The sequence below is a fragment of the Stegodyphus dumicola genome, chromosome 10, assembly GCF_044657685.1.
Source record: "Stegodyphus dumicola isolate Sdum_Otavi_A_Nest chromosome 10, ASM4465768v1".
Taxonomy (NCBI): Eukaryota; Metazoa; Arthropoda; class Arachnida; order Araneae; family Eresidae; genus Stegodyphus; species Stegodyphus dumicola.
In genome coordinates, this window is record NC_140777.1 from 107543479 (window position 1) to 107569883 (window position 26405).

The window sequence follows — 26405 nt, forward strand, 5'->3', positions numbered from 1 at the left end:
CCCAAGACGCTCCTCTTTTTAGTATTTGAAGCATAATTTTATTTAAGGAAATTGGAGTAGATTTGCTTTTCATCCCAGTTTCTTTGTCAAGATCTTCAGAAATTTGCTTAAAAAAAAGCTTTTTTTTTTAATTTAGATATTAGCTTGATCAGTTTAAATTTTCTTGATTTCTTATGATTAGATTTTAAACGTTTTATTTTAGCTTCATCTGAATGAATCTGATCTGAATGAATATTTTCATTCTGATTGAGGAACTCAAGAAGAAAGAACGGAAATGTTTGGAAATACGAATAATGATATGTATAAAGAAATCGAATTAAATGTTATTAAAGATAAATGAAAGAATAATTAAAGTGTCAACTATAAATTTTGTGGGTTTTTTGTAACCTTTGATTTAAAAATTAGTTAACGTGCTGGAAAATTGACATACTTCTAAAGAACATGCTAAGAATACATAGCGTATTTGCATGCTAAGGTTGTGGATAATATTTCCTGCATCTTAAGAAGCTAATATCTGTGCTTTAGATTATGAGTATATATATTAGCAAGACTTCTGATTGTGGCCCGATATTGTGCCAGATTGATAATAGCGCAATTGGTGTAAGACTTATGTTTCCTCGGACTACGAGTATATTTCCTCGGACTACTAGGATTGCTTACTCTCTGCCACCCTGCAGACTTCTATATAGAAGCAAACTGTAATCCTCCCCATGCATTACAATCCTCAGCCGTCTATACTGATGGCTCCAAAGGAGAGATCGGGACTGGCAGAGTCTGGTGTACACCAGACGATGACCTCATAACCCACTCTTGGGCTAAGAAGCTTGATCCCAGTAACTCAGTGTTCAGGCAGAACTTACAAGCCGAAAAGCAGCTCTGGACTTTACTGCTAGCAATGCAAGGTATAAAGTAATTTACACAGACTCAATGTCAAGCTTGTAGGTCATCCGGTCACCCAGTATGGCTGCAGTAGACATTCCATAGTTAGAGACATACAAAAACTATTAATTTCGATTCCTGCAAGTCTGAGGCCCAAGCTTCAATGGGTTCCAGCCCATACGGGGAATCAAAGGAAACTAAGCAGCAGATGTAATTGCGAAAAGCACAGCTAATGAACCCCATGGGAGTAGCATTAGTGTGCTCCTTCAGCATTCATATCTGAAAACCACTCTAAAATGTAAATTAATGAAACAATGGCAAAACTACTAGGATTTGAGCACCACAGGCAGAAGACTGTATAATTTTCATTCAAAAGTAAACCATAATTTAAATAGCAGCTCCTCGCACCTCACACAGTATCTGACAGATAATAACCCATATATATTTTATCTTCACAGATTTCTCCTAGGAGACAGTGACTAATGTATTTGTGGCAGTACTGGTGACCCAGATCACAATCTGTTTGACTGCTCGCACACAATCAATTCACATTTAAAAAGACCAACTGCAATCAATATGCCAGCATGGTTTAAAAACACAACCAAAAATAAATATCCATTCACCTGCATTAGAGACTGCACTACCATAGCTAAAAGCATTGCTTACAGCCTGCAATGAGTTCTTTTCTTGGACACCGTGCGGTCAGCAGCCTGTTCTGTATATATATATATATTAATTTACTTAATAGTCAGTGAGGAATAGCAATTTTAGAAGATTGAGACGTCCGTCCTTCACGGCGCGGGGCTGGAACTTGGAGAGGCGGAGGTGTGTCTACGCCTTTTAGTAGGAGGATATATGCCGTAGTCTTGGGCCACGTTTTTGTGAACATGGAATACCAGGATCGTAGACAGGAAGCTGTTGAAGTGCTCGGTTATCAGACTCTTCAATTTTGAGGAACATATTTTGACTAAGTGTTTTAATAACAACATCAATTGGTTTAATATTGTTACTTTTTTTTTACGCCAGTTGTTACGTTGTTTTCTTCCTTCACGTTCGTACGGGGTTCGTAGATTTGGAATGAATAACGACGACATTTCATGAAGTATCGAAACACTCTTTATTCAGCCAGCTCCAGTAACACTTTTTACAGTCGTCGAAGGACAGCTCCAGTGACACGTTTACAGTCGTCGAAGATCTACTATAAACACTCTGACACGATCAGCGACACAGCATCCAGGTTATCAGGCTATCACGGGAGACAGCTTCACAGCAAAGCACTAGAGTATAGCTTTCGACTGTGCTTGGTCGTTCTCGGAACTCCACGTACTCTCGAGACTCTCCACGCTACAATAGCGATGCACTCGATGACACTCAGAGCACAGCTCCCCACTCTTCGGTTCAGTCGTTTCCGGAGCTCAACACACTCTCTCGACGATGCACTAGCCGCGATATACTAACAGACTCCGGTGCACTCGACGACCCACTCGGCACACGCTGCCCGGCTGTCACCTCTATCGACCCCGCTTTGATTGACTCGCTAGACGAGACACCAACTCGATACTGACTATCTCTCACTCTAGACGAGGCACACACACACTAACTGCGGACCAGCAGGGTTTATATAGCTTTCGGGTTGTGTTCGAGAACATTCTGGGCTAAACCGGTAAGAATTCGTTCCAGAAGGTTCTCCTGGTGTCAGAAGTGGGATCAAGTGTAGTCGTTATTCACTCCGAATCTACGAACCCCGTACGAACGTTATCAGGTTCAATGTTTCTTCTAACCTTCTTCGGAAACATACAATGACCTGACTAGAACAGAGAGCTTACTAAAGCTATGTTCACTAATTGTAGTAAGTAGACAGGATACAGACGAAGGGTATACAAAACCCTTTATTTTTTTCTTTATATACAATGACTTCCGTACTTCGGAATACAATGACCCTCCACTCGGGGTCTAACTTAAAAGATATCAAAATAAAACTAAACTCTAATTTAACTTTAGAATAAGATTGGCCTTATAATAACAGAAAGCGTATGTAGCACAGAGACTGTGAACACTACAATACGTTTAATTTATCAAGAGGATTAAAACCTCTGGCCTGGAAGGCAAAGTAGCAACTGCGTAACTTCTAAGGTAAGCGGCCTGCTTCGAACTCACGGCTTCCTCTCTTCTGCTTGGCAAAAAGGCCACACTTAAATACTTGGCGTTCGCCAGACAACTTTGCATAAACTCCTTCACGCTTATAATTCTGGCCGGAAGTAGAAAATAAGAAGTGATAGTAAAGATTTAAAATAAAATAAACGTTAGTAAAACTTAAGATCCTTACATACTTCCCGCCAGAGTTAATTAGTTTGAAACTGAGGTCTAAAACGACCTTGTTGAAAACTTTTAGCTCTAGAAACTAACGCGAGGCCAACCTTTAACAAAAAATGCTTCGCTAGAAACTAGAAAAATTTAAAAGAAAGAAATTTGTTACAATAGCAGCTCCCGGAATATACAACAATCTTTTTTCTTTTTCATCTGTACTGCATCAAAACAGGAGCTTTATTCAATTCTGGTTCCTTCCAGAGATCTTTGTAATATTCAGACATCCTTTTCTGGGCCCAGTCTTTAAAGGTGCTGCAGACCGTAGCTTGGTTGATCCTCCTTCTTGTACGGGCTCGCCCTTCAGTGCTTTCCTCTGGAAGCTTCCGTTTTTCACCACTACGGCCACCCTTGAACATCTTCCTTTTGTGCTCTCCTTGTGGTTTTGGCCGTTTGAAGGCAGCTGGTCTTGGTGGAACCGGGAAACTTCTGTCGTGATCCTGCTTGGACCTCGTTGTTGGCCGTTCAAATTTTTCTTGTACTTTTTCCTCCGCCGCTGATGGCCCTTCCGCAGTTCGGCGACTTTTGCTGCGGAGAGTTCTGTCGGATGAGTCAATCTTCCGTTTCACAGCCGGGTTATAGTTGCCGTCCTTTCTCCCGGTCTTTTCCACATACGTCGTCCTTCTCCCTTCTTCATTCTGGGGGTGTTCGTGAACTCTGTTTTTTGGACGGTGGAACGGCTTCTTTTTCTTTGTACCTTCAATTTTTCCGCGGGGCAATTTTCTTTTCACTTGCTTCTGTCTCTCATTGGCTTGCCCTTGTACTTGTCGTTTTCCCACCTCTGGAACTTGTACCTGCGGTGTCTGCCGTACCGGATCCTGCAAAAGATCTGAAAAGATTTGCATTTTATTACGGTCATAGAATGGTTTTATCTGGTCAATGTTTGCGGAACAGGTTTCACCATTTCTTGCCTTTAATACTACAACAGCGTGAGTTATTTTTTCTATAACATATGGTCCTTCAAAGCGTGGAAAAAATTTGGCAGTTTTATCTTCTGGTGCTGAAGAAAGTGAATGCTTAATTTTTAGTACTTCATCCCCTACTTTATAAGTTACTCCCCGTCGTTTCAAGTCATAATACAATTTTTGTTTTCTTTGTGCTACTTCCGTATTCTTTTTTGCTTCTTTTATTAGTTTTTCTATATCACCCATTTTAAATTCTGGGGCTCTTTGTTGCACATAAAATAGTTTATCTAACGGTGTTATAACCTTTCTGCCTAGAAATAACTCAGCAGGAGTTTTGCCCGTTGTATCATGTTTTGCGGTCCTAAGGGCGAAAGCAAATTCATTGACATAGTTATCCCAGCTTTTATGAAAATTTTTAACATAACTACGGATAATTTTCACTATATTTCTGTTGACCCGTTCCGCTATATTTGATTGCGGCCGATACGGGACCATTTTTAAATGACGTATGCCCAGTTTTTGGCACATGTCTTCAAATATATTACTTACAAATTGAGGACCATTATCCGATATAACTTTTAGGGGCGCCCCGTATTTTAAAATATATTTATTTAAAATAGAATCGGTAACTAATTTCGCGGAGGCTCGTTTTAAGGGAACAATTTCGGTCCATTTACTAAAATGATCAACTATAACAAGGAGATAGCGACTTTTGTTTAACTGACTTTTTGGGAAAGGGCCCAATAAATCGATGCCGATTATTTCATTTGGAAATTCGGATTTAATACTATTTAGAAACCCGGCCGGGCGGAAATTAATATAATTAACGGCTTGACATGTTGGGCAGGACTGGACATACGCCCTTGTTAACTTTTGCAGTTCAGGAAAGTAGACTGCCTCGCGTACGCGTTGAGTAGTTTTTCGAATACCAGCATGAGAAGCTAAAGGGCTGTCATGGAGCTCTTGCAGGATATTTAATCTAAGACTAGCTGGGATAACAGGTCGAAATTCGTTGTTGGAATTCGTAGTTTTTGTGTAGAATGACAGACCATCTATTAGTTCGTAATGGGCCGCCCTATTTCTTATCGCCACAATATCTTGGTCGCTAAAATTTTCAGGATCCTTCAAATACTCATAAATACTTCCAAACTCAGGATCCTTACCCAGTTCGGTTATTACAGTTTCTCGGGAATTTATTGTACACGCTGTCAGCATTGCAACTTTTACGGTATTACCCTGTTCGTCTAATTTAATTCGTGACAGGGCATCTGCTACGATATTTTCCTTTCCGGGGGTATGCTTGATTACCAGATTATATTCTTGCAGCTTGAGTGCCCATCTTATTAACCTTGGGGATAAATTTTTTCCAGAGTACAATCTAGTTACCAACGCATGATCAGAATATACTGTTATCGGCGCCTTTCCAAAATAGACTCGGAACTTTTGCACTGCTAACAGAACTGCAAGTGCCTCTCTCTCGGTCGCGGAATAGTTTCTTTGTGTTTGATTTAAAGTTCGGCTAAAAAATGCCACTGGCTGCTGATTTTGCGAAAGTACCGCTCCTACCGCATAATCCGAAGCATCCGCTGAAATTTCTAAATTTTCATCCTTTTCAGGAAATTTCAACACAGGGGCTTGCGTTAATGCTTGTTTTAATTTTTCGAAAGCACTATTGGCTTCGGCCGTCCACGAGAACCTTGCCTTTTTCCTTTTTAATTTTAACAATGGCTCAGCGATAGCCGCAAAATCTTTTATAAAGGACCTATAATATGAACAAAGTCCTAGAAAAGAAGAGAGCTTCTTTGCCGTGTTTGGAGTCGGATACTTTTGTACAGCGATTATTTTTGATTCATCTGTCTCGATCCCTTTTTGCGATATTTTGTAACCTAAATATTTTAATTCAGGGGCTGCAAATTTGCACTTTTCGACATTAACTTTTAGACCGGTCTCATTTAATAAAGAAAACACCTGTCTTAAATCCTGTACATGTTGGTCTAGATTATCACTAGTAATAATGATATCGTCTAAATAGATAAATGTGGACTTTCCGAGAACAGGTCTTAACACAATGTCCATGTATCGCTGAAATGTTGCTGGGGCGCCTGAAAGGCCAAACGGCATTCGCAAAAATGCATAAGTGCCAGACTTGGTTATAAAAGCAGTCTTAGGCACGTCCTCAGGCCTGATCCCTATTTGAAAATAACCATTCGTTAAGTCTAAAGTTGTCATAAATTTGGTTGATTTTATGTTCCTTAAAATTTCTTCTATAATCGGTAACGGATATACCGGATATTTCGTTATGGAATTTAATTTACGGTAATCAATAGCGAATCTCCACCTTTTTGGATGCTCCAAAGGATAATCATTATTTTTCTTACATAAAACCACCGGACTAGCATAACTACTTGAGATAGGCGTTACGATCTTTTTACGTAGCATATCGGTAATATGCCATTCTATAATTTTTTCCTTATTCTTATCATACCGGTATGGTTTTTGACGAACCGGCAATGCATCTCCTGTGTCAATACTATGGTTAGTAACCTGGGTAAATCCTGGAATATCACTAAATAAGGAAGCAAATTCACTTACCACTTGTCGGATTCTATCTTGCTCGTCATTAGGCAGGTGGTCGAGATTTACCCTTGGCGGTTCAACCTTTTCTACACGCACTGGTTTCATCGTCAGCTTAAGAGACGCTTCATTAAAATCCAGTGTAGCTTGTGCGTCTGAAAGAAAGTCTATTCCTAGTATTAAGTGTGCTTGCAAATTCTTTACTATAAAAAACATCACCTTTACTTGTTCGTCCTTGATACGGATGTACAAAGGTACTTTACCTACGCACTTACATTGTTCTCCTTGCGCCGCTAATACTGTTGTATTATCCGAATTATATATGCGGTATTTGCGAAAATACTTTCTAAAAAAGACTTCTGCCACACAGGAACACTGCGCGCCGGTATCCAGGAGTGCGGTGGCCGGGATATTATTTACCAAGACTTCAATCTTCGGAAGAGTTAAATTTTTCACCATTACTGTATTTAACTTGTAGGAAGAGGGGTTTTCGTGGCCTTCGGATTTCCGCACCCTCTCGTCAGCAGAAATCCGTTTTAGTTTAAATTATTTTTCCTTTCGGTGCTTTCCTTCTTTCTCCACTGGCCTTGAGACTTTTTTCCTGGGTTGCTATTGAACTGTCGACGTTCGCCGGCTGTTTTTGAATGCTCGGGTTTCCTTGCCCACTGATTCGCTTTTTCTCCGTAGCCATGTGCTTGAGTTTGCTGTAGTCTTGGCGTACCAAATTGGTTTCGCTGTTGATATTGGCGTCTTCTTTCGACGTCCGCCGTTCTTCTACTTTCAAACTGGATTGCTAGCTCAAATAATTTTTCCAGTGTAGTCGGATTTCTCAATTCAATAAAGTCTTGCACTTGGGGTAGTAACCTCGGCAAAATCACTTGAATTATTTCAGGATCCGGACGGTTTCCATACAAGAGCTTGAAAACGTGAATTTTTCTTAAAATAAAGCTCGAGATGTTTTCTATTCTTTGTTGATATATACTGAAAAGTTCTGTTTCTAATTTCGCACGATCCCTTACAACAGGGAAGGCTTTTAGTAGGGCAGTCTTGAAATTTTCGTAGGTATAGGTGAGACTTCCTGCTTGACCCAAGAGACTTCTGCCGATACATTTGAACCAGTTAAGCGCTTGGCCCCTCAAAGCGCTGGTAGCTAAGGTAACTTTTTGAAACTCGTGCACGGGGTAGAGCATGAAGTGGTCATCCAATTTTTCCAAAAAACTGGTTACCTGTGAGTTTCCATTAAACGTTGCTTCTGGTTTCATCGAAGCGCGCATGGTCTGGACAATATACCCAAATCCTTCCAGGGCGGCAGCTGGCATTTCTGGATTCTGAGCTGTTTCTGCAGGCAGCACAGGTTCTTCTTGAAACTCGGCCATGGTTATTCTTCGTCGGGCGCCACTATCAGGTTCAATGTTTCTTCTAACCTTCTTCGGAAACATACAATGACCTGACTAGAACAGAGAGCTTACTAAAGCTATGTTCACTAATTGTAGTAAGTAGACAGGATACAGACGAAGGGTATACAAAACCCTTTATTTTTTTCTTTATATACAATGACTTCCGTACTTCGGAATACAATGACCCTCCACTCGGGGTCTAACTTAAAAGATATCAAAATAAAACTAAACTCTAATTTAACTTTAGAATAAGATTGGCCTTATAATAACAGAAAGCGTATGTAGCACAGAGACTGTGAACACTACAATACGTTTAATTTATCAAGAGGATTAAAACCTCTGGCCTGGAAGGCAAAGTAGCAACTGCGTAACTTCTAAGGTAAGCGGCCTGCTTCGAACTCACGGCTTCCTCTCTTCTGCTTGGCAAAAAGGCCACACTTAAATACTTGGCGTTCGCCAGACAACTTTGCATAAACTCCTTCACGCTTATAATTCTGGCCGGAAGTAGAAAATAAGAAGTGATAGTAAAGATTTAAAATAAAATAAACGTTAGTAAAACTTAAGATCCTTACAACGTGAAGGAAGAAAATAACAACTGGTGTCAAAAAAACGTAACAATATTAAGGTCTGAACGTACATCGGTACGAACGTACCAGGCTGCACTAAGGACTAACCGATGGGTTTTACTTTGAAAGGCTTGTAATTTTTTATATGAATCTTCATACCTGTATCCCAAATGGTACATGCGTACATAAAAATTGGTCGAATAATTAAAGTATAGAGAAGAGCTTTGTTTCTGATAGACAGATGAATGTTTCGAGCTAATATGTGGCAAAGTTGCGATCTGACGCTCTTCGCTTTATTGGGAGTATTCTCAATGTGAAGATGCCAGAGTAATTTTGAATCAAGTAGCACTCCTAGACGCATATGTCTTTGACCGGGGAATGCAGTCGTCAAAGAATTTTAAATTAAGGGAAGGGTACGGGACTCGGGAGCGTGTGAATATCATGGCAGCACATTTAGCGGCATTAATTTTGATTTTCCAAGTGATGAGCCAGTGCTCAAGGCTTGAGAGATAACTCTGAATGTTGTAGACCAGTTTATCCAAGTTTTTGCGCTTGGAGAGAATGGCCGTATCATCTGCATAAAATGTTAGAGGGACAATAGGTGACTTTGGTATGTCATTAATGAAAATGTTGAACAAAAAGGGCTCTAAAAGACTACCTTGTGGACGCAACTTAGGATTGGATGGGGCGTCGAAATGATAGAATTAACTCGTACTGAGAAAGAACGATTAGTGAGAAACGAGTTAATTATGTGAATAAGTTGAGCCGAAATATCACGTCGCATGAGCTTCATTCCCATATGCCAAGTCCTCAGAAATGCTTTTGCGATGTCAAGTACAATAAGTATTTTGCTACGAAAACCTTCTTGAATGAACTCCACTGTCCTCATAAGACGGTGCGTTGTGCAGCGCTTTGCTCGGTAACCAAATTGTTCGTCAGTAAGGACTTTTTGGCTCCGGAGAAAATCATTCAGGCGTTTAAGTAGCGCAAATTCGTATATCTTAGATAACGAAGACAGGAGGCTGATGGGTCTGTAATTTTGACGATTTGATTGGCATAGGCCAGGTTTTTGAATAGGCACTATAAATGCACGCTTCCAGCTTTGAGGAAAAATAGCAATGCGATAACATAATGTTTATTAACATTAACGTGGGAACATCCCGCCTGTTTCTAATCCAATATATAATGTCTTGAAACATGTTGCCTGTACCCACTACAATAGATAACATCTTCAAAATATGCACCTACACAACTATGTATTTCGCAATGTATATCATGTAATTCAATCCCTTTTGCTTGAGCTAATTTATCGCTGAAAGGTAGGAGTACCATTGATGCCGTCGTCGGTAGCAGTACTTATAGTGCTCACTGGAGTCACATTTTCCATCACGACTCGAGGAATGATGCCAGAATGTTGTTAGTTTTCTAGTTAATGTGTGGGGCTAATACCTGCTTACTTAGGGTAAATATTAGGTGGCCCCCTCACTTCTACATAACATAACATTAGAAAAACGTGTAGCTGGGGGAAAGGTGTTTAATCATGCGAATTAGAAATAGAGTCCAATCCTGGTGCCTTTTTAAGTTTGAGCTTAGCTATATATTCGCTAATTTCGCTCAATGTCGTTTATTGTAAATCCCTTCTACATGGAGAGTCGAGAAATTCTTCAACTTCATGTTGGAAGGAGCTTAGGGTATTAGTAAAAATTCCTTCGTTATGAGGTGTGAATTGAGTTTGGAGGCTGTCAGCTAAAATTTCAACTTTCTCCGTGTCTGTATGGGCCATCACTGCGTCCTTTTCTAAGGAAGGAATGTGAGACTTTTGTTTGCGTAGTTTGGAAAAAACACGCCAAAGGCTGTTATCTGAGGTAGTTAAGGACTGAATGTGTTCGGTACATCGTGAATGGCTGTCTGGTCACAGGATGCCTTGATCCCATTCTGGAAAGAATGAAGTTTTAATTTTAAGTCAGTACTCCGAGTTCTTTGCCTTCGTATTTTATTCTTTTCTCAAATTTTGTTTTTAATCTTAGTTGGAAATATAGAAATTTTGCGGCGAAGGGTGGGTGTGGATACTTCTTTCAAAGTATCTGTTAAGGTAGAAATTAATTCATCAACTGCCTTATCAATATCATCACTGGATTTAATTTTTTCAAGGGATTTCAAGGCAGAGTAAACTTTTACTAATATAGTTTAAATTGAAAATTGTCCCAGTTTGTTGAGACGATTGGAGAATTTTGATTAAATGAATTACAGTTAAAGTCGGTGAGTACGGGGTTGTGGTCTGAGGATAGACAACTTTCCACAGTCATTTAATAGTCAAATGGAATATTCCGAAAAAGAGCGAGATCAATAAATAAAGAGGCTCCCCTTACGTCAGTCATATCGTGCGGGGGGAATCCGGAGCAATAATTTTAATTTGGGCGCACTGTGGCCGTTTTAAGAGGCCAAGACCAGCAGGGTTGGATCTTCTGCAACGCCAATACTGAGACAATTTAGATCACCAGCAATAATGATACTGTTAGAAATGATGACCAGCTTATTAAAATCTTCCACCTGGAATTTGTCACCTTTTCGATTAGTGGTGGAAGATAGGCAAAAATCAAAACTAGGGAAGGTGGATTTTGAATAAACATTTCGGTAATCGTCGCCTTGAGTTTGCAGAGACTCGGGGTGTCTATTCTTCGGTGAGAAATATGATTTTTTATAAAAACCATCATGATACAAAGCACGAGAATCCGGTACTTGTCTGCCGTTATGAATAAAAATTGAAATTTGCAAGCCTGGGAACTCTCCCTGGCTGGAGCTTAGTCTCTTGAAGGAAAATAATGTCAAAGCCCTTCTCTTTGACATAGTCACGAAACTCGTGGATTTTGTTCATAATACCTTTGGCATTCCGGGTGCATAATTTTAAAATATAATAGTCAAACCTTTTAAATTAGTGAAATTTAGTGAATGGGGAATCAGAAAATTGGAGAGCTACATAGCTCTCAAAAATATAGTAAGCTGCAGCAGCACCAGATACAGCCATCCGCAGCTGTGGCAGAGCGTTTTTGAACGCTAAAAGTAACTTGCTGTGGTCAGTGCCAGACTGCTTTAAAATCTGAATAATTGCCAAAAGGATTTCGGTGCAATTTTGGGTCATATAGGCTCCTTGAAGGACCGAAACACTTGAAAAACTAAGGGAAGCAACCTGTTGCATACCCGTTAAAACACTACAGTACAAAACTCCGGGTCTAACGTTACTAGCATTGAATATGGGCGCAGCCGGACAAGATATATTATTTTTTGTGAGATGGACCAACGGCGGGTCGATTATTGGGTTTAGCTGCAGAGTTCTTAGATTTTGGAAATTTTGCACAGAAACGCCAGTTCGAAGCTTGGTCTCCAGAGCAGTTCGCACACTTCATAGGTTCTTCGAATTGTTAAATGAGCTGAAATGATCTCTCTCTGGCTTTTTATAGATTTCAACCGCCTGCGACATATCTTTCTAGTACTTTCTGCTTCTCGAGATTTCTGGAAAGTAAAAGGAGTGTGGAATTACGGTTACAGCTAACGTAATGGTCAATTACATTTTTTTCAATTTAAATACAAATTAGGAAGATATGCATTTACTCAATGTTAAATGCACGTGTTCCCTGTATTTTTACTTTTTCGCCTTAGCTGTCTCTCCAAACTTGTCTCGCGCTGCGCTGCACGAGAAAATACATTTTAATTATAATTGCACTTTATCTATCTAAATGCAAAATTTGTAACAATATGTTGTCGTAAACTGTAATTCAATAGGACTTCTTAAATTTATTTTGAACAAACTGAATCTGAATTTAAATTCTGCTTTCTTTAAATTCTGATTATTTCTTTAAATTCTGATTTGAGAAGACTATCATTAATGAAATTCTAAAATATTAATAACGTAACAGTTTTTAAGAATTACAAAAATCTTTGTCTTCCTTTTCTTTGTTTTTGTCCTTCAGATTGGTTATTTTACTACACGAACTTCAGAGAAGCCCATGCGTCCTTCTTTGTCATAAAGAATGCATTGATGCCTGAAGCAAAAGATGAATGAGTGCCGTTGCTATGGATATAGCGACAGCACTTTCGAAATTTTCGCTTTGGTCAGATGATTTTATCTTCTACTAGTTCTTTTGTTGCTTCAGGAATGAGTTTAATCACAACTTTAAAATGCATTTCTCAAAAAAAAAAAAAAAAAAAAAAAGGCCATGTGTCTTTTTTTATTTATTATAGAAGGCGCTTTCATACACGTGAGTTATGCAATGCAGTTCTGAATCAATCACGTGATAGATGAATAAGTTTAAAGGATAAAAAATTAGTTTGTTGACTCTTTTCTGTCTTCTTTTTTATCCCAAAGATAATTGTCGTATAAATTTCAAGAATATCATAGACAGATACTGAAGAAAATGTACTTATGAAAATACATTTTAATACATTTTAATTTTTACTAACAATATTTTGCAGTTTTAAAGATTTTTGAAGCGTAGCAATATAAAATACAGAAAATTGCCATGCACACTACTTTGATGATTTAACCACAAAGAAAATACTTAATGATTACTATACAGAGAGCCCAAAATAATAGCTTTTATAAAAATATGAAGCTGTTCCGTACTTGCAAATAAGTGTAACTATGTAACCAGATGATGTATTCCTTGAGACTCTAGAGATGCATTCCATTCCTTCTTTCTGATTTTGGCTTTCACTTTTCCTCCCAGTTTCTTGAAGATGGACAGCACCTGAACGACTCATTGAACTAAATACCTGAAATAGTATTTGAAGACATTAATCTCGAAAAAGAAAAAACGAACTTAGGTTTTTCGAAGTCAGAAGAACATTTATCAAAGTATGCTAAGGCTTTTCTTACATATATAATCGAAAATGTAGTGCTTGCTACATTCGAGACTGTAATGGTCATGTATGAGTAGGCCATCCGATCTTGGGTAAAACCAAAATATGGAAGCATAGAATGATAAGCGAGTATTCGGTATTTGTTAATCATGTTTTCAAAGATACCACACTGTAAAAAAAAATTCGCTCTTTACAGGCAAAAGTTTTGTAAAGTTACAGAAATCAAAAAGTTACAGAAGAATTTCCTGTAATGGTAACAGGTTGAAAGCAAACTGTAGCGGTAACAGCAGATTTGCTTGTAACATTACAGATAATGTTTCAGTAGCCGCGCGGAAGAATCACGTGACTGACTGGAAATTAGCCAATCAGGAGAAAAGTGTTTGAAAGCTAGTTGCAGAAAAAAACATGGCTGAATGCATGTTGGTTGTATAGCGCAGGTAAGTAAGAAAATGTTTACAATTACTACTTGAAATATTTTTTGTTCATTTTATGCAGATTATTCTCATGCACTTTGCACTGTTATATGTAGTGAGTAAGTATTTAAACGTTTAAGCTTTGCGATTAATTAATATCAGTGTTCGTAATGTCTAATGAGTTGAAAGAGTGCAAAATATTTATTCCAAATGCAGATCTAATAGTAGTATTTTGTCATTGTGCATCCGATAAATTACGCCTTCAACTGCCCTTATTATTATTTAAAACTAATTATTCCAAAATTTAATCACTGTTTGTGGTATATAATTGAAATGGTAATGTGGTTGTTGAAAACAAAACTAATCATTTTAGCGTTCTTTTCCAATCGTCTGACCAAAGAACGTTTGACATCTTTTTCCCGGCAGGCCTTGCGAGAAACGTTTATATAAACATTTAGAATTCTGAATGTAATGTATATATTTTTTTGCTTACTAGGTTTAGTTTATTCTTTTTCTAGGATTATCTAATTAGTTATACCTGGTTTATAATTCAGTCTAATATGTTTATGTACGAGTGTGTTATGAAGTAAAATGACAAAAACTTGAACAATGCGGTCGAGAATCTCGTTTATTCCTTTAGTGTAATAATATTTTTTTCAGTGGTATTAATTTCTTACGAAAATATTATAATTCCAAAATGAAGTAATTATATTGATTAAAAATATGCCGTATCATACTTTTCGTAATGTTTTGTTTTACTAACTAGATGCAACTTAATTATTCCATATATTTTAATATACCAATATCAACAGGGGAAAAATGGAAATGACCTAAAATATTTTTCTAACAATTCGTTAAACTAATTATAAAACAAAACTAAAATTTTGTGCATTATTTCCAAAAATATCATTTCATTAATATTTTATAAATGACAACATATATTGTATATATAACTACCATTGCATACTTATAAGTTTTTAAACATTTAATGTAGAATTTATGTTGATTTTATTTTGCCCAGTTTTAATACAGTTTTGAAGTATGATAGTCTTGTTACTAGGATAGCATGAATCTGCTAATACAAGTTTAATACATTTCTTGACAAATGTTTCTCTTATTCATGTAATATAATATATAAATCATAAAATAAGTTTTCTTAAAAATAAATTATTATTGTTTATTGGAATTTAAAACAATTCTGTATCTGTATGTTGTATTAAAAATAAAATAATAATGAATTTTTAATGAAGCATTGATTTTAGCATTAACAATATATATATATATATATACACATGAATAAATGGAAATGCAAGCTACTTTTCCTTACAAAACCGCCTATGAATATATACTTTCCTTTAGGCTGATAGCCTTTGCATGCTTTGCCATATTCTATCAATCCAAATGATGCAAATATGCAGAAAATTTTACTTTCTTTGAAAGTTAATACCGGAAATAAAATTCAGTGCATTAGTAAACTACATTAGTTCTCTTATAGCTTGGCATTTAATTGCCCAATGATTTACTAGTCCAAACTAAGGCAGAATTCAGATATCGTTCAAATAAAAGAAAATTAATAAGGTCTGATTTTTAGACCTATATATGAAGATTTATTTTTTTTTTAAATATTATTTTAAGTCAACCAAATTAATTTCAAATTTAAGTAAGTATTCATGCCTTTCAGTAGCATTATTTTTGATATCTTAAATTAAATAATTGAATGCAATATTTCTTGTTAATAAAAGAAAAGCAATGTTATGAAAGACTAGCGAAGCAGATTTGCAAGTTCTAATTACGAAAGATCCCATGCTTTAAGGGGTCATTTTTAAAAATACTTAATTAAAAAAAAATATTTAACGTGAAACTTCCAAACTTCACACATGTGGAATATTAATTCTATATATTTTATCTCATTCTTATTTTATTAATTAATTTCATAGCATTTTGTGTGACACTAGTAGTAATTATTAATTAAATTTTATGCTGTTTCTGATCTATGTTTTGATTTTGTTATTAATTACGTTAGTTTACATAAGATTTAAAATTATGTAAGGTATAAAAACCTTCTGCATCTATTAATATATGCTGAAGTGAATGAAATTATGCCAGTGAAATTTTTTAAAATCAAAAACAAATTTCTGTGGAAAATTAAAGTTATAAATTCTAAATGCAAACGAAGGAGTGAATTTGAAAGTTATCAAATAAGCCAAAGTGTTGGTCATTTTTTCAGTTTTGCAGAAGAATTTTTATACTTTGCAGAATGGGAATATGATGTTTGGTTTTGTTAGTATTAATTATTACAACTGAATTATTGCAACTTACATTGCAACACGTAATTTAACTTAAAATTTATTTGAACTTAATTTTCTAATTTATTTTGATCATGTATATTTCATGTGTCATAAGTCTTTGAAATGAACTTAATTCTATTTATTTACACAATTTTTTTAAAGAAGAAAAAGTCACATTTGTTTTGCTTAGTTGCACACAAAGATACATGTCTATATATAGAGAGAGAAAGAGGAGTTATGTTTACTTCCAGACTATTTTCCTCCTTTTATATTATAGTATGAAAATCAAGGGGGAAATTAAGCAATCAATTTAATTTTGAAGGATGTGATTACGATAAGATCATAACCAATCAAAAATATTCATGAATGAACTACTGGTAACTATCATAGTATTATTATTTAAAAGAAACCTACATTCCAATAAGAACGCTTAGTAACATAACCATTTAAGTTATCTAATAAAAGTAATTTTCATTCCTACTTCCCTATACATTGAATTTCACTCTTAGTATCGCCCACTGCTACTCTGTAGACCTCAAAGCATTTAATGCATCTGGAACTGCAATTTGTGTCTTTTTCTACAGCATGCAAGTTATCACCGTACTGCCACGAGCAACGATCTTCAGAATTATCGTATTGCGTTGCATATTCCACCCAACCCAGCTTTAGAACCAGATTCTGAAAATTAAAAAAATATTTACATAATTTTCCCCCTTTTAATGCATTCAGAAAATGAATATTCCAAGATTTTAAAATGGATTTATCAACATAATGATTGTTTTCGTCATACTAACAAAGGCAAACTTTTGCACACTTAAGGCCCCGTTGAATCTTTCTCTTCTAACTGTTGAATATTATGTCAGCCTAATACAAACAATGATCTATGATAGTGAAAGCAAATACCAACTGCCATTCACTGTGCAATTTTGCCATATCAGCTGAATGTTCACCCTAGCAAGCATCGGACCACAACCTTCTCTAATTATTTATGTATGATCTGAGGCCTAAGGATTTGCAAGAACAACAATGAGAATGACAGAAGTTCAAATTATAAAGAAGAAATGAGATAACTTATTAGATGTTGCAATTATGTGTATTCTTATTGAAATAGAGGTTTCTTTTAAATAAATAATATTGTGATAGTAGTAGTTTATCCATGATTACTTTTCATTTGTTATATTCCTACTGTGACTGTGTCCTTTGGAAATTAAATTATTCGTTTAATTTTTCCCTCTTAATTTTCGGAAGATAAAATTAGTAAAAATAAGTGGGAATATGGCATCAAGAGCATTAGATATCCCCATTTTCTTGAAGCTGTTCACTATTATTGTTTCATCAATGATAGGCCATGCATCCAAAATCCACTAGCAAATCAGTTAGTAAGATGAAAATGACCACTATGCGGACAAAACATTTAGGGTAACTTGTTTTGTGAGCGCCTTAAGGAAGACAAACATTACCTAAATCTTTAAAACATATTCAGAATCCTGTGCTAAAAGAAAGCTAGGGGGAAAATGTTGTCCGAGTCCCAGTGATTCCTTTGGACGAATATGTAATATTGTTTTAGAAATTTAAGGTAATAAATATAATATTTTTCGAATGCTAAAACAGTTCGAGAAATTTATTCAAGTTCTGAATTCTGAATATAAGTATACTGTATATTATATTTAATAACTATGGTGGCTTCATTTATGAAAATATTTGAATATTGGCTGTTTTTGTACAATGAACCTTCTCTAAGCTACGTGATTCCTGAAAATTTTGATCTTTAAATGATAGTGGGCATCCTAGCGAAGTTATGTTTACTAATTAGTTATTTTATGAGGGATGCTGATTAAATTTAAAAAGTGATTGACTGAGGTAGCTTGTCGTAATGAGACGGTTCACTGTAATCCAATTTTTTAAAGAATTTAAGCTGTTCTTAATTAATTAAGATATTATAAAGAAATATGATTAAAAGTGTTATATAAGCACATGTTTAAAACATCTATTAAAATAATTTTTATAAGCTTTTTAAGAGCATGATTAGGATTTTAAAAGAAATGTTTTTTTCTTTATTTAGAAGACATGGTTTACAAAGAGGAGAAAAACCATTCATTTTTTCCAAGCAGTCGAAACGAATTTTTATGAAATGTTTATTAAATTATGTTATTTTTTAATTAATTCTTTTTTTCAGGTTTTATGTAAAGTTTATGAATTAAGTAATAAATTATTTTTACTTCTGTATTTTAATTAGCATATTATTTGCTTCACAGTGTTTCACAATAAAATTATAAATTCAATAAACTTCTTAATTAACATGCTGTAATATAGAGAGAGCATAAAGTTTGTTTTCTGTTGTCACATGTTTATTTCACAATTTTGTATACGAATCTCGAAATTTATAATATCTAGGAATACTTTTTTAGTATCACTTTCGAAATGGTAAATATTAAGCTTAGATTTATTACATATTATGTTTGTAAAAAATTATAGGTAAAATTAAAATGCATTAAATTTTAAGCTAAACTGAAGTATTAATTTTAGAAATAAATTTCTTAAAGGCATAATTGTATTAAGAATTTTAAGGGAAACAAGGCTTTAAAAATTAAGGTCAGTTGGCAAAGTTTTATGCTTATTCAAAAAGCATGACATTAGGTTTTTAATGAAAGACTTCTATCTGTTAATGCAAAGGAAATTATTTGAAGGTAAGTAAAAATGTTATGCATTATTTCAAACAATAGCAGACTGTTGACAAACACTGAGTGCAGATAAGAATAAAAAAATTAGTTAGACGTTGTAATTCAAGCGTATGAACAAAATTTGAATTTCTTGTAGTAACAAAATGAAGTTCATTGCTATGTTGAATTCTTTAATTTACTGAAAATGTCATTTTTTAGAAGGAGAGAATATATTTTTGAAATATGAAGAACAGCTGTTCTGAGTTCTTCATAGAAATATTTCACAAAATGTCTTTTACTGTAATAATATGATCATATCAACATGCAACACGTTTACTCATATAAGTTAAATCTAAAGCAACATGTGTCTATTTTAGCTAAAATTACTAAAAAGAAAGTTCTAGAACATATCTTATTAACTGACACTAACATGCAAATAAAACATACTATTTTTTTCAGCTATTTTACAGGGCAAATATAAGGAGTAGCATATCAATTTGAACTTTTAAATTAATCAAAATGATAATATGAAAGGCCTTTCAATAATATCAGACATAAGTTTCTCTTCATAAAACAAAAATACTCTGCAACAGACTAATGTTACTTTTTGAAAAAAGAACATTGCTGTTGAAAGCACATCTTTTAAATTAATGCTATTCTGAGGTCAAATTGACTAATTTAAAAAGCCAAACTATTATGCTTCACTTGCATATATCTGTATAATGATATACACATGAAGATATTGTTTTACTCAAAACATCTTGATTTCAATATATTTTATTATAATAAGCATCATTTTAGACAAAAAAAATCTACTAATTTTATAAACATATCCTTTAGTATTATCTATGAAAAATATATTCTACACACATAATTACTTAATGAAATATTAGAAGGAAATAATCTGAAACCTTTACAGATACAACCATTGGAATTTTACGTAAGAAAAGTATCTTCTACTCACATAATAACTTGCTATAATAATACAAGTAAATAACCTGTAACGGTTACAGATATATCTGTTGAGATTTTACATGAGAAAAACATGTTCTTTCTACATAATTATTTGCTGTAATATTACACGCAAATAATCTGTAACCATTACAGATATATCGTTTGGGATTTTACATGAGAAAAACATGTTCTTTTTACATAATTATTTGCTGTAATATTACACGCAAATAATCTGTAACCATTACAGATATATCGTTTGGGAATTTACATGAGAAAAATATGTTCTACTTACATAACTATATGCTGTGATATTACAAGTAAAAGATCTGTAACCATTACAGGCAAAACTCTTGTAATGTTACAAAGAAAACACCTGTTTCTGTTACTCAAATAACCCATGGCATCCCAGTTTCCATGAGTTTTCTTAGTAACTTTACAGATTTTTTTTTACAGTGCAGAGCAATTCAAAATAACCTTCAAAGTTGCTCAATCTCAAACGCCCTGCGCATCGTCCATGTTATACTGAGTCAGTCTCTTTTTTGGATTTTAGCTGAATCCATTTTGCTAATAGATGCAAGCAACTCGGCTAGCAAAAAGGCTTACTCCAGTCTATAGTAACTTACAGAGTCAGGGAAGGAAATAAATCAACAATCAACGTCATTGCCAAAGCTTTCTCTAAATTTTTTAAAAACTCTATTCTTATATACATGTATCTAATCTGTATCCTTGTAAGAAATGATGCATAGCATAAATCAAATAATGAGAAAATGGTTTAATTAACCTTACAGTTTGATCTACAATGTTTGATATTTTGCTTTGGAAAGCAAGAAACTACAATCATTAGTGGCATGTTTATATTAGTAACTTTGCTGATGATATGTTTCTGCCAAATCTTCTAGCATTCATAACACATTCTTGCAACCTTGCAAGAAAAAATACCACTGTGCATGTGCACAGCTGCGAGATATTGTGATATATTTATCGTATAGCCCTGATTTACTCTTTAATAAACTTGAATTATTATAGCGATGTAAAAACATTAACATGGCTAATACAAGTTTGATGAAATAATGTAGAATATTGTCTACTTTTGTACATATCCAGGCGACTGAAATATGTTGCATTGAAACCATCTGTAATAATATTACATCATTATCTAAACGTATACCCAGATTTTATATTTCTACACTTTAAATTACTTTTAAGCCTTCTTTCTCTTTAAATTATCGCTTATTTAGTGAAACAAAATTTTTTAAATGTTGTACTTTAATTAGTGTTTATTTTACCGCAAAAGGACCAGCATATGTTTTCATCTGCTATGCCTGCTTCAATACGAGAGGGAAACTGTTCTCATTTTCTTTTTAAAGAAATTTTCAGTATTAGAAAGCAATGAAAAAAAATTACATCTTTAATACCAAACCTCCGTTCTACTACCTATTTAGTTTCCGTATTGAATGTAACGTTTTCATCTCAGATCTAACCACTTCCTGTCTCACTGTCAGAGCTAAAAGGCGTATACAATTCGAAAAGCCTGTAAGACCACAAAAAAAGACGAGTATAATTTCCTAGTTTAAAAGGAAGTATTTAGTTCGAAACGTTTCATTATTTCCTGCGATTTACATGTAAATTTTTTATCATTGTATTGTATTCAAGAGAAATCACCAAATCACAGGGGATTTCCCGCTTACTTCCGCTAACAGGAATAGAGACGAATTATTCCTATCTGTGACAATTTCTCTTTTTAATTGATTGCACGATAAGAAATTTGCGTTTGCAGTAAATAATATAACTCGTATATTTATTTGCTTGAGAAAACCAATTAAATTATTTAATTTGAGTTCTTTATGGTAGTGCGCCACAAATAGTTTTTTTTTTTTTTTTTTTTTTTTTTTTTTTTTCCTCTCAACTCTGTTTCTCTATTCTCAATACATTTTTATTCCACTACACTGAATACCAAATTTCATTCCTCTAAAATAGAGGAAATTTATCAAAGTTCTTTTTTACACGTTTCTATATTATTGAATTTTACCACTCATTTTGATGCGGCAGATATATATGCGTTGTTGAGAGAATTAACTTGGACATAGTGTAAAGTTGGACGTAGTGATACCAAAGTTGGAAGACAACCTGTTTCAGCAGAAAACTTTGTAGGGCACCACTTCTTATTTAACTTAAAGTCGGTGCTTAAAGAGCCTGTCTGGCAACATATCGTTTCTATTACAGTAACTGCAGTTTAGAAGAAGGTTTTAACAACCTTTTCATTAACAGCTTTAAACTTAACAAATGCAAGATTTGTGCATACGGAACAATCTTTGTAATTTGCGAGATTTCAGCATATAACGTAAATTAAAATTCTAAATAATTTAATACCAGAGATTCACAAAGCAAACTAACAAGCGTTGGCTCAAACTAAACCAAACTGAAAATGCAAACTCTGCTAGCAAAAAGGCTAACGCTGGTATAAAGTAATTCTCAAAGCTGATCGAGGAAATATTAAAATGATCAGAGTTCAAGAGCTATTTGCTCACATACGCGTAGTTAATTTGCATCTTGGTAAGATATAACGAAGTAAGAGTGATAATTCAGACAAATTAATAAAGTAGTGGGTTAACTAACATAAACCTTACAATTTGTCAGGCCTTTACCATAAAAACCGTATCGGGAAAAGGAAATGAAGCCTTAATGCGGTGACTACCACAGTCTTCGTATTTAATCTCATGTGACTTGTGGAACAGGTTTTGTGCCTCCGTTTCAAGTCTCCAATGTCTTCGAACGCATATCAATGATGCTGGGGCTATGCCCGATTATATAATATACTAAGATAAAACAGTTTATTGTTAAGATATCCATCGTATCAGCAACAAACACATTAAGAATTTGTGAAATATATTAAAAAACAGTGAAATTGCTTTTGTTTCAATTTATTATAATTTGTTATTGGCTCCGTAGTTTATTTATTATTAAATTTTAAATTGTTTAACGAAATTATGAATAACTTTTTTTGTTCACAATAAGAACATTATCATTTATAATACAAATGAAACCATATCAGAATATTTTTCAGCAGCAAGACAAACAAGTAATAAAATATCCGTAAAAAGCGACAGTAAAATTTATATCGGTGGAACTTGCACGAATAAAGGTTTAGCTTTCATTATGTGCAGTTTTCAGTTACTTAATTTGAAAAAAGTAAGAAGTGAAGATTATTTCCCTTTCCCAGTTGTAACATGTGAATAATTGAAATTAAATCGTGCAAAATTGATCTAGAAATTATGCATCTCAAATAAAGGTCATCGTAAAATTTATATTAACTGTGGATATTGTTTATAAAACAAACTATAAAAAAGAGTTACAATTTTTGGATCAGAGTTCTAGCAATACCTCTGCAGAGTTTCACTTGAGCTGGTAATGCTAGTTAGTCCAACAACTATAATAGACATGAATCAAATTATCGCTATGTCTGAAACAACGACAAAGTTGCGAGAAAGCTAAAAATCGCATTTTTATTTTAAATAGAATTTAGAACGGAAAGGCATTTCTTGAACAACAATGTAAGCCATAACTCCTGATGATATAACTAAATAGTCATATTTAAGTTAAACGCGGAGCAGAAATTACACGATTAATTACTATACTAGAAGCTGGCTTCCTACCGCAGTGTGAGAATTTAAGTTTTGACAGCGAGAGAGCGCAAAGCCGAATAATTGAAACAAATCCAAAAACCTCATATTAAATACTGTCTACTCATTTGCATTCTATAGAGGCATTTGAAAAGAAATTATAGTAAGGGCTGAAATTATAAATAACTCGTTAATTAACACAAGATTCCAACAAAAATTTTAATGTGTTTGATTTCCTTCCTGGTCACATCAAATTTTTAAAATTATTCATAAACTTTATTTTGAAATTATTCATTCGTTCGGCAAGAGAAAAGTTTTAAATCAAGAAATCCTCACCCAAAATGAATTATATTTTTTAATTGTTAGTTTGTTAGTTAATATGTTAGTTTCTCATCTCCGTTTATATGTTACGAAAATTAATAATTAGGATTTCTATTTGTCTGGTCAGGATATTTAATATTTGATTTCTTCCTAAGTGAGTATATATTATCAAACTAATATTTACTGCAAATAACTTTAGTTAGTTTGTATATTTTAGTTTTATAACAACTATTTTTAATTTTGAAACCCTTTCCTTTCAATTCTTGTTCCCTACCAGAATGAGTTTTTAGAATCGCGTTGAATGCAAATGAGTTAAGAGTAGTATCTAAAGGAAGTTCAACTTACTTAGAAAGAGAGTTCTTAGGATTCACTAGAGGCGCGCGCTTGCCTTCTGGTTACTTCGTTCTTGAATCTATTACGCTCGATCATATTGTACGTGCCTGCTGAAAATCGTCGGCTAGGCTAATTTAAGGGCCAATTATATTAGGTGTTTGTGTCCATGTTCGTCTATTTAGTTTGTAGAGACATTAGGATTTTTTTGGAAGCGGACAAGAGGAAAAATATGCAACGCCTTCTCCGGGAATCCAACCGCGGACCTCTCAATAAAGCGCTGAGCGTGCAGACCACTACACCACGAAGGCTCGCTAACAAGGAGGGAGAAATACCTTATACGTTTAGTATTAGTCTATTTAGTTTAGTATTAGATTGTTTCTTATTTTCTTATCCTGATTTAAAAGTATGAGTGGAGGCCTTCTTGTAAGCCCGAGAAGGGGCCATCTGTTTTTATTTCTTTGAGTGACTAAAAGGATATTTTAACCGTTCTCACGTCTTTGTAGTAACGTTCGGAACTTAGCCATAATTCTCTACTTAGTTCACTAGGTTCCTCGACATTAGATCTAGAGAAAGTATCCAAGAACATTGCAAGTTGTACGTTGTGACATTAGGATGCAGATACGGCTTTGTTATTTAAAGTAAGATGTATTTCTATAATCATAGGTAGTTAATAAGTTATCAATAATCTGTACGTACTTTATTTAAATTACAAAATGTGAATCCATCTAAAACTGGTCAGCTAACTAGCAGAATTCTTTATTCCACAGATTTGGATTGGAACCCAGTGTTACTACATGCACTATTGACTGGCAACGTAATGATAGCAATTATAAGTCCTTCATTCTTGTTTATTTCGTACTGGGTTTCATGGTGCCTCTCGTTATCATAGCTGTGTGTTACTGCGCAATAGCGCGTCGGCTGAGACGAAAATCTGGAACCAAGCAAAGGGGAGTCATCTACGATCAATGGACTAATGAAAAGACTATCACATTAGTAAGTCTTGCCTCTTTATTATGTCTCCTTCGAAGTGATTATGCTTTTTATGCACACATTAATCTGAACATTATACAATATGAATATTTTAAACAATTGCTGAAATTCATCAGGTAAATTTTTTACAGAAAGTATTATGTCTAGACACATCAACTAATCAAACATGTTTTAAGGTCAGATTTGTAAAAGTAGCGTAATATTTCGGGAAACTATACTTTCATTATATACACAAGTGACAAAAGTCATGGGATACCTCCTAATATTTTGTCGGTCCTCCTTCTGCCCGGCGAAGTGCAGCAACTCGACTTGGCATGGACTCAACAAGTCGTTGGAAGTCCCCTGCAGGAATATTGAGCCATGCTGCCTCTATATACGTCCATAATTGTGAAAGTGTTGACGATGCAGGGTTTTGGGCACGAACTGACCTCTCGATGATGTCCCATAAATGTTCGATGGGATTCATGTCGGGGGATCTAGGTGGCTAGATCATTCGCTGGAATTGTCCAGAATGTTCTTCTAACCAATCGCGAACAATTGTGGCCCGGTGACATGGGGCATTGTCATCCATAAAACTCCCATCGTTGTTTGAGTACGTGAAGTCCATGAATGGCTGTAAGTGATCTCCAAGTAGCTGAAGGTATACATTTCCAGTCAATTATCGGTTCAGTTGCCGCAGAGGACCGAGTCCATGCCATGTAAAAACAGCCCAGACCATTATGGAACCACCACCAGCTTGAACAGTGCCTTGTTGACAACTTGAGTCCATGGCTTCGTGGGGTCTGCGCCACACTCGAACCCTACCATCAGCTCTTACCAACTGAAATCGTGACTCATCTGACCAAGCCACGGTTTTCCATTCGTTTAGGGACCAACCGATATGCTCACGAGCCTAAGAGAGTCGCTGCAGGCGATGTCGTGCTGTCAGTAAAGGCACTCAAGTCGGTCTTCTGCTGGCATAGCCCAAGGAAGACAAATTTCGCCGCACTGTCCTATCGGACACGTCCCTCGTACGTCCCACATTGATTTCTGCGGTTATTTGACGCAGTGTTGCTTGTCTGTAAACATTGACAACTCTACGCAGACGTCGCTGGTTTCGGTCGTCAAGTGCAGGTGGTCGGCTACTGCGCTGTCCATGGTGGGATGTTATGCCTGAAATTAGATACTCTCGGCACACTCTTGACACTGTGGTTCTCGGAATGTTGAATTCCCTAACGATATCCGAAATGGAATGACCCATGAGTCTAGTTCAAACTACCATTCCGCGTTCAAAGTCTGTTAATT

At 35.1% G+C, this 26405-nt stretch overlaps 1 protein-coding gene across 1 annotated transcript in view; it reads left to right on the forward strand.

The window, feature by feature from the left end:
- Positions 1-26405, forward strand: part of LOC118181585 (visual pigment-like receptor peropsin) — a 366047-nt gene that overhangs the window by 312274 nt on the left and 27368 nt on the right. Inside the window, exon 5 of the mRNA XM_035350739.2 lies at positions 24899-25124. Coding sequence (XP_035206630.1) covers positions 24899-25124 — 226 coding nt within the window. The remainder of the gene's footprint in view (positions 1-24898; positions 25125-26405) is intronic.